Source organism: Micromesistius poutassou (genome assembly GCF_964030765.1).
Source record: "Micromesistius poutassou genome assembly, chromosome: 10".
Classification (NCBI taxonomy): Eukaryota; Metazoa; Chordata; class Actinopteri; order Gadiformes; family Gadidae; genus Micromesistius; species Micromesistius poutassou.
Window position 1 is genome coordinate 10,633,365 of NC_140280.1, and position 13,657 is coordinate 10,647,021.

At 41.9% G+C, this 13,657-nt stretch overlaps 1 protein-coding gene across 1 annotated transcript in view; it reads left to right on the top strand.

Moving 5' to 3' along the window:
* Positions 1-3,774: 3,774 nt before the first annotated feature.
* jakmip2 (janus kinase and microtubule interacting protein 2) overlaps positions 3,775-13,657 on the top strand; it is a gene marked incomplete at both ends in the record, with an annotated part of 29,074 nt that continues 19,191 nt past the window's right edge. Inside the window, 6 exons of the mRNA XM_084474133.1 lie at positions 3,775-3,903; positions 4,224-4,478; positions 5,592-5,834; positions 6,720-6,929; positions 8,499-8,597; positions 8,974-9,120. Coding sequence (XP_084330259.1) covers positions 3,775-3,903; positions 4,224-4,478; positions 5,592-5,834; positions 6,720-6,929; positions 8,499-8,597; positions 8,974-9,120 — 1,083 coding nt within the window. The remainder of the gene's footprint in view (positions 3,904-4,223; positions 4,479-5,591; positions 5,835-6,719; positions 6,930-8,498; positions 8,598-8,973; positions 9,121-13,657) is intronic.

Consider the following 13,657-nt stretch of genomic DNA (forward strand, 5'->3'; position numbering starts at 1 on the left):
ACAAAGAAACAGGTAACTTACTGATACTAAGGAGAAGGGTGTCACGTAGGTGGAATACAACGTGCCCTTATGACAGTGTAATTGCATTATAAGCAATGTAAAATTTTCAGCTAAGCTCAGGAGCAGGTTAACTTGTTACCGGAAGGTTGAGTCTGGTTTTTTAAAGGTTTGCCATGTTTGGCAATTACCACTGCCACTTTGTTGCTTGCTTTTGTGATGTTTTCTTTTGACCCACAGGCCAGTGTGAAAAGTTGCTGTTGTGAGGCCAAAGCGGCTTGGAGTTGCTTAATTTCCAGCCGCTCACTCCATGTTAGCTTGTCGTATGCAATATCATGTTTTGTCTGGTAGTGTCTCTTTATGTTGAATTCCTTAAAAAAGGCAACAGTCTCTTGACTAATTAGGCAAACGTAATTGCTCAGATTTTCTGTGAATCTTTTTGTAATTCCCATCTCTCCTGGAAGTGTCAGCCCTCACTGTCAACATTCCTCTTTTATTTGACAGGTGCCATGGCATCAATTAGAGGGGTTCACAGCAAGATCACAGGGCCAGGTAGAGTTAGGCCCAGTCCCATTTCTCTCCCCTTAACAAGAACACTTGCTTTGAGTGCCCTTAGCTGCAAGTCAGCTACCGAGCTGAATAGCGTTCAAGGGTTGATTTTAAGGGAAAAACTCCCCTCAGTATTGGGACACCCTACCCCTTCCAATCACGAATCAAGATTAATGTGGAAGTAGGCCAATATAGGCCAATATAGGCCAATATAGATTGGCCTACTCCATAGGTCAATCTATATTGGCATACAATTCATATTGAAATCCTAATCCATACAGGCTAATCCATCCATGCTAAGAAGGAGCTTATTTCATGGGCGAGTTCTTCACATGTACTTAGCAAGTTTATTATACTCTCCTTCAGAGTCCACGGGTAGGCAGTGAATGTGGAAGGCAGATCAAATTGAGCAGCGACCATTAGTCGTTTTGGTGACCATTAGTCGTTCGTATTCGCTATGCTCAGACTTGCATCTCAAGGGTTGAAATTAGATTGGTCGTGTTAAAAGCCTTGGCAATGTTACCCCTACATGTTATAATAATTGTACACACATTGCATATATTCTTCTAGATGTAACAAAAACATTGCTAAACTGACGTTTTATTTTTTCTCACAGTCTTTACATCACGAGATTGGCTCTCCGTTCAGTTTGATCAGCCGATCCCATGATTTGAGTATATATTGGCCGATAGGGATTGAAGGCCTGATCAGTGCAGTAAGTATTATTTAGACTATAGGTTTTTTTTGACAGTTCCCCCCATGCAATTTGAATTACTAGGGCTGTGCCGAATTTGTAATAATCGTCAGACCTGGCAATTAAAATCAAATCACCGTCACAACCGTTGTCAACTCAAAGATTTCTGCCTCCAACTCCTCTCTCCTTCCCTCAAAATAAGGGCTCTGTGTTCACATGCTGCCTTCGCCGCTCCCAAGCAGGAAAGAGGAGAATCTGCTTGTGTAGTGAATTTGGCTTGTTGATTATCTAATTGGACTGGCCCCAATACATAAATTCATGATGATAGGGAGGTTTTCTGTATGGATGTTAATTAAAATAAAAAATGTTAAGGTAATTTCATTGTGCACATCTTTTTCCTGCCTGTATTGAAGCCGGTGGAGACCACGGCTGCAGAATTTTGAATTTGGCAGAATCTGAGCAGACAATTTATCCCAAACACTAATAATTTATTAGTGTTTAAAAAAAAAAAAAAAAAAAATTCTTCAATAAACACTAGTGACCCAGTGCCATTGGAAGCCATGCATGCCTGGCCATACCATCACACAGCCTCCCACATGTTTTCCAGACGATGTGGTATAACTTGGATCATGAGCCGTTCCAAGCCTTCTCTATACCTTTTTTCTGCCCATCATTCTGGTACAGGTTGATCTTGGTTTCATCTGTCCAAAGATTGGTGTTCCAGAACTGGGTAGGCTTTTTTAGTTGTATGGCAAAGTCTAATCTGGCCTTTCTATTCTTGAGGCTTATGAATGGTTTGCACCTTGTGGTGAACCCTCTGTGTCGGCTCTCGTGAGGTCTTCTCTTTATGGTAGTGTTTTTTCTTTACCATGTAAAGGATCCTGTGATCACCCACCACTCATCCGGGTCTTTTTGTGTTTCTGAGCTCACCAGTGCATTCTTTTTTTCTTAGAATGCCCCAAACCTTTACACTCCTGTGTACTTTGTTCCTACTATCTCTGATAGATTTTATCAGATTTTATTTTAATATAACTAACTTGAATAATTTTGGTAGACAGCTAAAATAACAAAATTGCTGTCAGTGTCCAAATATATATGGACTTATGCAAACTCGATTCTCTGGCGAAGAGATGGGCATCTATCAAGGTGACGGGCAGATTTCTTAGATTTTCCCAGCTCACACTCATGAGGCGATAAGTCTGTTTTTTTTTAGATTGCGCAGCCTCGTGCCATTAAGACTCCTCGTGTGACAAATAATGGTCCTTGCTACATTTAAGCTGGATGTGAAATACAATAACTTTATCTCCCAGAGCATATTTTCTTAGCCAATTGGATTTTTAAGTGGTTGTACCCTGGCACACTTTGGCTGCCACTCCTCTCTGTTTTCTCAGTTTTAACATGTTTTAACATGTTTCGGTTCCCTTACTTTTTCCCCTGAAGTTGAAATGTTAGTTTTAGCAATGCTACACTTGCTGTCTGTGTGTGTGTGTGTGTGTGTGTGTGTGTGTGTGTGTGTGTGTGTGTGTGTGTGTGTGTGTGTGTGTGTGTGTGTGTGTGTGTAATATAGCTTGACAGTTGTTCTTTCTCTGGCTAGCTTGTAGTTTTCCCGTCCCTTTCTCCCAGTACCGTGTCTCCCTTACCAACGTTTCCCATCCCCTCTCTCCCGCTGTCCGACCACAATTGGTACCTGAAGATGTCGATCATGTTGTCCATGCCCTAGTTTCATCGTCCACAGAGGTTTTGACTTCTTCGGGCTGGATGCAGGCATGCTAATGTGGGCTGCAGGCCCACGGTTATCAAACAGAAGGTTATCAAACATGGTACACTACTCAGCTTTTAGATATACATTCTGTTTGACATGGTGTTTCCTCAAGTTAGATGAGTTTCCCTGGCCAGCTTTGCATTTTGCATTCATATTATCTTAATAATTGCTACCAGTCGCTACCTGTAACTACCCATCCAACGAGGGTCCCCTCAAACCTCTCTGGAATACCATCTTTTTTTTTTTTCTACAACGTGGCGGGGTAGAGCTTTCTTTTTAATAAATCAAACGCTTGAGATATACGCAGTGGCACAGGATCCAACATTCACAGTTTTAACATGTCTGTAAACACAATCACCCAGATTGCACAATTTTGCAGATGTTCATGCAAACAAATAAAAGATGGTGCAGATATTTCTGCAACATCCAACAAGTATGCATATAATTATGGAGACAGAGGCTCCCATCCCTGTTTACCACATAATAACAATAAAAACAATGGGCATGACACAACTTCACGACACAGAAACACACCTAATCCATTGAACTCTAGTCTGCCTGTATCATTGATCTCCTTGCCTGCTATATATTCATCTGTGTCTCTCTCCCACACCTCCTCTTTTTCTCTCCTGTCCTCTCCTCTCCTCTCCCAGCCAGGGTGTCTACTAAGATAATGAGGAAGAGGAGAAACTGGAATTCTCTCAAGAGCCTCGGAACGATTCTGTGAAGTCTCAATGAAAGTGGTGGCAGTACTTCACTAGTCTTCCAGGACATGGCTAAGAAAACGCGTGCAAAGGGCGAGAAGCCTGAAGCGCTTATCTCTGCCTTACAGGCAGCCAATGAGGACCTCCGATCCAAGCTTACTGACATTCAGATAGAGCTCCACCAGGAAAAATGCAAGGTAGGATCCTAACAAAAATCATTATTTATAAGAAAATGTTTTCGGTGCGAACATACATGGTAAACTATTGCTGACCTTGATAAGTTTGTGGCTACTGTTTTTTACTATTTTTTAAAGATCATTTATTTACCTAATTTTAGCTTAACAACATCTCATGCCTAACCATTACTACTAGTCTATCCATTTTCTCTCTACACTTTTTCCTCCTGCAGACTTGGTTGGCTTAGATCATAATAATCGATCTCCTATACTTGTCCCTTTACCTACCTACCTACCTACCTACCTACCTATCTCTCTCTCTCTCTCCCCCCCCCCCCCAGGTGACCAAGCTGGAGCGGGACAAGGTGCAGGAGGTGAAGCGGGTGCGGGAGCAGGAGCAGCACCGCCACACGGCCGCGCTGACGGAGCAGCGGGCCAAGTGGCACGAGGAGAAGCAGAAGGACGTCCAGGGGCTGCGGGAGGCCCTGACGCGGCAGCATGAGCAGGAGCTCGCGCGCCACGCCAAGATCAAGGACCAGGAGAGCCAGCGGCTCAAGGCCGCACTCAACGCCATGCGCGACGGCAGCGGCGAGAAGGTGAGGCTCGCATTGGAACGCTTTGTCAACTGTTCCATTTTGACCTGTTAAACATCCGAATTTAAAACAAAAAGTACATTTTGTGTAGCCAGGAAAGGGTAGGGAAGCACAGCTTCAAGCTTGCTTCAAGATGTATTTGTATTCATACAATGTGTTATTTGTTTTCATACAAATATTCAGTTCACTGACTACATGTTGTCAGTCAGTTGAAAGATCTCCAGCCCGTGTTTTTTTTTTTTTTACTGTAGTTGGCTTACAAAGAAAATTAAAAGAAACAGCTTACAGTTGATAAAAAGGGTTTCCAAGTGAGGTCTGCTTGATTCCTCCAACACTGACATATGTACACCAACCTTTGTTTATGTAGAAAAGTCTGCCTCCCCGGTTTCATTCCACTTAGTTCTGTGTCCTGGTCCGCTCTGAGGAGCTGGAAGCCCGGGAGATGGAGTGGGCTGGACGTGTTCCCCATGCCGGGTTTCAGTGAAGCACCAGGAAAACAAAACATAAAACTTTCCGCTTCAATGAGAAACGTCTGCCCAGTGGGTAGTTGGAGGTTTAGGTTGGAGGTTATTCTCTGCTGAATTTGAGTCAGTGCTGAAGACTTAATGAATGAACAAACTCAAAGAGAGAGCACAGACCCCAGGCAGCCATCTGCGGTGCCATTTTGTCATAATCCAAAAAGGAAATACACGTATTTACAACTCCTTTTAGTTTTCTGGGTTGAGTGAAAGGTCAATATTATAATATATTGTACATTGTATATTGTACCACTTTTATAACCCTTTTCTAATAAGTTAAAGCTACCACAGTCAAACTTAATTTAGCTTTTTCCGAGAATGCATTCGAAAACATTTGCAAACTCTCCACAGAAGAAGGGGGCTAATTTCCTATCAGCTGGATATCATTAAGGGCACTAAGACAATAAAAGAGAGAGAAGAAACATATTTTACTTGTCCATTGATATGCTGGTCTCACCAAACTCAAAATCCTTTTTAACCTGGTCCTGTTATATTTATGCAGTCAAAAAAAGCTTGCAGGCATGAATGTCCAAAAATGCCCCACAATGCCCCACAAACCTGTTAGCTGCCCCCCCGCCCCCCTCCCTCCTTCCTCCAGGTGCGCACGGCCCTGACCCTGGAAGCCAAGGAGGACGCCCGGCGCTTCTTCGACCAGGAGCGAGTGAAGCTGCTGCAGGAGATCGTGGAGCTCAAGTCCACCAAGAAGCAGACGGACGAGGCCCTGAGCAACATGATCCAGTCGGACAAGATGAAGGCGGGCGACCTGCGCGTGGAGCACCAGCAGCACCAGGAGCAGATCTCCAAGATCAAGTGGGAGTGTGAGAAGGACGTCCGCAGGCTGGTGCGCACACTCCCCGTGTTGCTATTATTGACCCCCCCAGAAGGGGTGACACACGCGCACACACACACACACACACACACACACACACAGATGTATTATGTAGTATGTACTGCGAAAAAGGCTTTTAAGATTTGTTACTGTTACTGACTGGAGATCAGTAAGATTCGTACTTATTTTTCTTTTACAAATCAATAGCTAAATAAAGATGTTATAATATCAATTCATGCATCAATTCTTATCAACATATAGGAAACCTACAGGAAAGAGCAGTTTATATGTTGTCTGCTTCAATGTTGTGTTGGTCAGACTATTGAATGTCTACTAACACACACACACACACACACACACACACACACACACACACACACACACACACACACACACACACACACACACACACACACACACACACACACACACACACACACACACACACACACACACACACACACACACACACCACTGTGTGTGTCTCGAGTCCTAAAGTCAGAAACTCCAATCCCCATCTCTATTGCCTGTACACGCTTGTTTGTTGCTAGAGGCGTGCAACAAATGCATGCAATGTCCGCTCAAAAAGATACGTCAACAAGGTATTTATGAATATACAACAATATCGTGGCACAACATAATACCTTTAGCCACGTTCATACTGGTAGCGCCTACCCCTAATATAAATAATTGTCAACTTATGAACAAAAAGCACAATGTATCCTAACCCAAATCAACCATATTAGACCTTTTTCAGCTATATAGTTGGCTGAACTATGCTATTTTGGCATGGAGTTCCATACACACACACCCTCTACAACAAGCCTGTTGACAGTCAAGCGACCATATCTAACGAACAGATGAGCTAACACACGTTTTCCGCCCCCCTTGTCACAGGTGGATGAAATCAAGTCCAAAGACCGCTCCATCTTCTCCCTGGAGAAGGAGCTGGAGTCGACGTCGGGCTACCTGCAGAAGCTGCAGCTGCAGAAAGATGCTCTGGACGAGCAGCTGTTCCTGGCCAAGGAGGCCGAGTGCGGCCTGGGCAGCCCCAAGCGAGAGATCCCCGGCCGTGCGGGTGATGGGGCCGAGCACTGCGGCAGTCCAGTAAGGCCAAGTGCCCTCTCTTGCACCAATGCTCCACTGCGCCACACTGTGGTCGGCGGTGACATCAACATAGCGTTTTAATGCACTGCACTAGTTTGTGAACGTTCCTAAGCTCCGAACTCTATTCGAAGACATCAAAGTGCCTTTTAGAGGCATATATATTCTTTGGTATATGATTTTACATACACCTCCAGTCGAGGATCATATATTACACCATGCTATTTTGGGAGTGCCACACAGTAACTTTATCGAGTTGTATGGGAATGGATGTGATGACCCTATAAATATAACATTGGCCAGAGGGGGGGCGCTAAAACACTGCATTAAATGCAGGCCAGAATAGTGCTATTAATGTTAGCCTCTGATGCTGTGCTTAGTGCCATTGTTTCCTGTTGGTTAAATACACACCTTACCGGGTTATCATGCCAAAGGTTGGTTGGAGCTGGGTTGTATCAGGCCTGTGTATTGGTGTCTTTCTAACACTTGTACTTTCTGTGGGGTTACCAAGTGAATCATTAATGCAACAAATGCTAAATAACCGCCACGTGATTCAGGACATAGCTATAGATTTTCCTGCCGCATTCAAGAAACACTGTTTGGCAAGGTTACATTTTGAGGGTCTATCTATGTTGATGCATTTAGGAATAGTAAATCGGGCCATCCATCTTCCAGGTGGACCATGTCCTTGAGGTTGGGATTTGATTTGATTTATGAACTGATTTATACACTCTTTTGGGCCCTTGTATCGCAGGGTTGGACTTGAATTAGTTTGTTCCATACCTTTAACAACTTTGAATATCAACTTGAATGTAATGACAATAATACCAGTTAAAAACGTCTGGCAACTAATGGTTCCTCGCATCCGGCATCCCATCCTCCCGAAGAGGGCCCATGGTCCGGGTCTGGGGTCCGCTCTGATCGTTTATGATTCTGGTCGCATCTCTCCCAAGGTCGTTATGGGTTCTGGTTCTGATGAGATAGTGAGAGAGTGAGAGAGTGTGTGCAGGGGAGTTTTCAGTGTTTGATGAGCAGGACTTGGAATGGTCGTGGAGTTGCCCTTCCTTGGATGGTGGTGAAGCCCCTTTTACCTGTCAATGGATAGATGGCATAGTTCAGGAAAGATTAATACAATAATCAATGATGTGATGGAAAAGGACTATTGGTAAGACATTTATACATGGACAAAGTGGTGCATTAGGCTAATGCAATTACTGTCCTCTATGTGCACGGCAAGTGTCCAGCTCATACAACCTTCTGAAGTGCATTTGGAGCATTAGCACTTGGTCTAGCATATATTCAAATTGACACTGACGTAATTATTTTGGTTATTGACCCAAAACTTGACACAGTTCTTAGAGGGCTAGCCTCTATGTCCCCAAGTAGCTTCAAATCCCTGAGAATTTCTCAAGTGTGATTGATTGAATATTGAAAAAAATATATTTTCAGAATTGCAAAATAAGGCTTGTACACTAAGTTCAGATTTTCCCCTTATGGGAGAATTGACACTTGACACAGGTGGTCTTGCCTTGTCTCTCTGTATATCTGCTAAATGTCTTGTCATCACACCAGGACATGAGGAGAAACCAGCGTCGAGTGGCTGAACTCAACTCAACGATACGCAAACTGGAAGACCGCAACTCACTCCTGGTGGATGAGAGGAATGAGTTGGTATGGGCCATTGTTTAACATGGATTGAGTTGTTTAGCATGGCTAATGACTATCTTTTATTTTATTTTTCCTTCATTGGTACATTGTATTCTAAACATACTGAATGTATAAGCTACAGATTGATAATATGCCATGTAATATATGCTATTTCTAGAATCACGTTTTATCAATACCTTGATTCTGTCAGTTATTACTCATTTCCTTTCATACAAGACGCCTAATGTAATTCACACATACATCTGTATTTAAAACACAAATCCAGTATCAATGACGGCAAGGACCAATATTGTTCATGGTCCTTGCTGTCATTGGATAATTGTCATGTCATTCTTAAATGTTAAAGTGTCATTGTGAAACTGTGTTTGTCTTCCACCAGCTGAAGCGAGTGAGAGAATCAGAAAAACAGTGCAAGCCGCTGCTGGACAAGAACAAGCTGCTGAACAAAAGGAACGACGACCTCACCCAGACTATCCAGAAACTAGAAGACAAGGCCAAGAGCCTGGCCAAAGAGAACCTGGACATGGTGTGTGTCTGCTTTGGTTACTTAACCCCTTTATCCCAAGAGGGCCTGCCCTATACGGGCCCTCCCCCTTATTGCAAAGCTGTCGTAAGGAATTTAAACACATGAGAAAGCGTGTGACACACCACTAGAACCAATAGATTCTCAACTTTTAGTCTATCAAAACCAATATTATAACCTAAACACTATTCCAACTCCAAACAAAATAAGCAGAAAATAACAACAAGAATTAAAGCTGCATGCAGCATTTAACGGTGCCAAGCCTGATTCGACCAATACAACGCTTCCGACCAATAAAACATTAAACCTAATCCTAACCCTACCGACTAATAAACCATCAAACCTAACCCTAACCCTACCGACCAATAAACCATTTTTTGCATTTTTGGACTGTTGCAATAGCGCCAACTTTAGGCTGATTTAGATACAATTTTGACAGTTTCATCTTGACCCATGTACCTTTGACCATCCCAAGTTTGATGGTGATTGGGTTAAGTTAACCCTGACTTTTGATGTTAAGTTAAATTTTGACGATTTTTGACGATTTTGAGCCTCTGGCGGCCATGTTGTTTTGCCAATCGACATGATTTTACTTGAGCAGTTGGAACTTTGGGCCCCAACAGCCACTAAGTTGGTCCCGCTCAAATCAAACATTGCGTCTATGAACTGTGGCGTTTTTTGTGACAGGCCACGCCCATTTTGATGCCACGCCCTATTTGAAAATATGTTGACTTTATTTTGTTCAGAATTTGATTCCAAACAACTTTTGTATTGGACTCAAGATCATAGGAGTCCAACTTGATGTTGATATGAGCATTTAACTCTTTTCGCGTTTTAAACCACACCCCTTTTAAAAGTCATTGGCTCCTGGGTGCTTTATTCTTTACTTTACAGATTTTCTTTTATGTCAGATTAAAGACCTTGGTCCATAGATAATGTGGCAAAGGATTTTTGTCTAAGTAAAAAAACCTAGGATCCTTAGGGAATTGAGTGTTTTTAACAAAATTCAAAATGGCGGCAAATCTGGAAACCGGAAGTCATAGGTTCTTGAGGCATATTTGTTCAGCATGAGGATATGCATGTGGGAACCTCGGTTCCGCTCAAATCAAACATTGCGTCTATGAACTGTGGCGATTTTTGTGACAGGCCACGCCCATTTCGATGCCACGCCCTATTTTAAAATATTTTGGGTTTATCTTATTCAGAATTTGATTCTGAACAACTTTTGTATTGGGGTCAAGATCATAGGAGTCCAACTTGATGTTGATATGAGCAATTAACTATATTTCGCAGTTTTTTGAAGGTTTTTAGCCTCTGGCGGCCATGTTGTTTTGTCAATCACCTTAATTTTACTTGTGCAGTTGGAACTTTGGGTCCCAACAGCCATTGTGTTGGTCCCGCTCAAATCAAACATTGCGTCTATGAACTGTGGCGATTTTAGTGACAGGCCACGCCCATTTCGATGCCACGCCCCATTTGAAAATTTGTTGAGTTGATCTTGTTCAGAATTTGATTCTGAACAACTTTTGTATTGGGGTCAAGATCATAGGTGTCCAACTTGATGTTGATATGAGCATTTAACTATTTTTGCGTTTTAAACCACGCCTCTTTTAGAAGTCAATGGCTCATGGGTGCTTTAAAATTTATTGTACAGAATCATCTTTATGTCAGATTGAAGATAATGCTCCCTAGATGATATGGGCTAAAGGATTTTTGTCAAAGTCAAAAAACCTGGGATTGTTAGGGAATTTACTTTTTTAAACTAAATTCAAAATGGCGGCAAATCTGGAAACCGGAAGTCATAGGTTCTTGAGGCATATTTGTTCATCATGAGAATATTCATGTGAGGGCAAAGTTTCATGATTGTAAGTTAAAGCGTTTACGAGATATGCTTGTTCAAATTTTGAATTTTTGGAACTGTTGCTATAGCGCCACCTTTAGGCCAATCAGTGTGATATTTGCTCTCTGTTAATCTTGACTCAGCCTCTACAGCTGTAGTAAGTTTCATAAAAAGTGTGCGAGCGGTTTAGGCTGTGTAATGCAAACGCGGCGGAATAATAATAATAATAATAATAATAATTAAAGCTGCATGCAGCATTTAACGGTGCCAAGCCTGATTCGACCAATACAACGCTTCCGACCAATAAAACATTAAACCTAATCCTAACCCTACCGACTAATAAACCATCAAACCTAACCCTAACCCTACTGACCAATAAACCATTTTTTGCATTTTTGGACTGTTGCAATAGCGCCAACTTTAGGCTGATTTAGATACAATTTTGACAGTTTCATCTTGACCCATGTACCTTTGACTATCCCAAGTTTGATGGTGATTGGGTTAAGTTAACCCTGACTTTTAACGTTAAGTTAAATTTTGACGATTTTTGAGGATTTTGAGCCTCTGGCGGCCATGTTGTTTTGCCAATCGACTACATTTTACTTGAGCAGTTGGAACTTTTGGCCCCAACAGCCACTAAGTTGGTCCCGCTCAAATCAAACATTGCGTCTATGAACTGTGGCGATTTTTGTGACAGGCCACGCCCATTTCTATGCCACGCCCTATTTTAAAATATGTTGGGTTTATCTTATTCAGAATTTGATTCTGAACAACTTTTGTATTGGGGTCAAGATCATAGGAGTCCAACTTGATGTTGATATGAGCATTTAACTCTTTTCGCGTTTTAAACCACACCCCTTTTAAAAGTCATTGGCTCCTGGGTGCTTTATTCTTTACTTTACAGATTTTCTTTCATGTCAGATTAAAGACCTTGGTCCATAGATAATATGTGGCAAAGGATTTTTGTCTAAGTAAAAAAACCTAGGATCCTTAGGGAATTGAGTGTTTTTAACAAAATTCAAAATGGCGGCAAATCTGGAAACCGGAAGTCATAGGTTCTTGAGGCATATTTGTTCAGCATGAGGATATGCATGTGGGAACCTCGGTTCCGCTCAAATCAAACAATGCGTCTATGAACTGTGGCGATTTTTGTGACAGGCCACGCCCATTTCGATGCCACGCCCTATTTTAAAATATTTTGGGTTTATCTTATTCAGAATTTGATTCTGAACAACTTTTGTATTGGGGTCAAGATCATAGGAGTCCAACTTGATGTTGATATGAGCAATTAACTATATTTCGCAGTTTTTTGAAGGTTTTTAGCCTCTGGCGGCCATGTTGTTTTGTCAATCACCTTAATTTTACTTGTGCAGTTGGAACTTTGGGTCCCAACAGCCATTGTGTTGGTCCCGCTCAAATCAACCATTGCGTCTATGAACTGTGGCGATTTTAGTGACAGGCCACGCCCATTTCGATGCCACGCCCCATTTGAAAATTTGTTGAGTTGATCTTGTTCAGAATTTGATTCTGAACAACTTTTGTATTGGGGTCAAGATCATAGGTGTCCAACTTGATGTGGATATGAGCATTTAACTATTTTTGCGTTTTAAACCACGCCTCTTTTAGAAGTCAATGGCTCATGGGTGCTTTAAAATTTATTGTACAGAATCATCTTTATGTCAGATTGAAGATAATGCTCCCTAGATGATATGGGCTAAAGGATTTTTGTCAAAGTCAAAAAACCTGGGATCGTTAGGGAATTTACTTTTTTAAACTAAATTCAAAATGGCGGCAAATCTGGTAACCGGAAGTCATAGGTTCTTGAGGCATATTTGTTCATCATGAGAATATTCATGTGAGGGCAAAGTTTCATGATTGTAAGTTAAAGCGTTTACGAGATATGCTTGTTCAAATTTTGAATTTTTGGGACTGTTGCTATAGCGCCACCTTTAGGCCAATCAGTGTGATATTTGCTCTCTGTTAATCTTGCCTCAGCCTCTACAGCTGTAGTAAGTTTCATAAAAAGTGTGCGAGCGGTTTAGGCTGTGTAATGCAAACGCGGCGGAATAATAATAATAATAATAATTAAAGGTGCCAAGCCTGATTCGACCAATACAACGCTTCCGACCAATAAAACATTAAACCTAATCCTAACCCTACCGACTAATAAACCATCAAACCTAACCCTAACCCTACCGACCAATAAACCATTTTTTGCATTTTTGGACTGTTGCAATAGCGCCAACATTAGGCTGATTTAGATACAATTTTGACAGTTTCATTTTGACTCATGTACCTTTGACTATCCCAAGTTTGATGGTGATTGGGTTAAGTTAACCCTGACTTTTGACGTTAAGTTAAATTTTGACGATTTTTGACGATTTTGAGCCTCTGGCGGCCATGTTGTTTTGCCAATCGACATGATTTTACTTGAGCAGTTGGAACTTTGGGCCCCAACAGCCACTGTGTTGGTCCCGCTCAAATCAAACATTGCGTCTATGAACTGTGGCGTTTTTTGTGACAGGCCACGCCCATTTCGATGCCACGCCCTATTTGAAAATATGTTGACTTTATTTTGTTCAGAATTTGATTCCAAACAACTTTTGTATTGGGGTCAAGATCATAGGAGTCCAACTTGATGTTGATATGAGCATTTAACTCTTTTCGCGTTTTAAACCACACCCCTTTTAAAAGTCATTG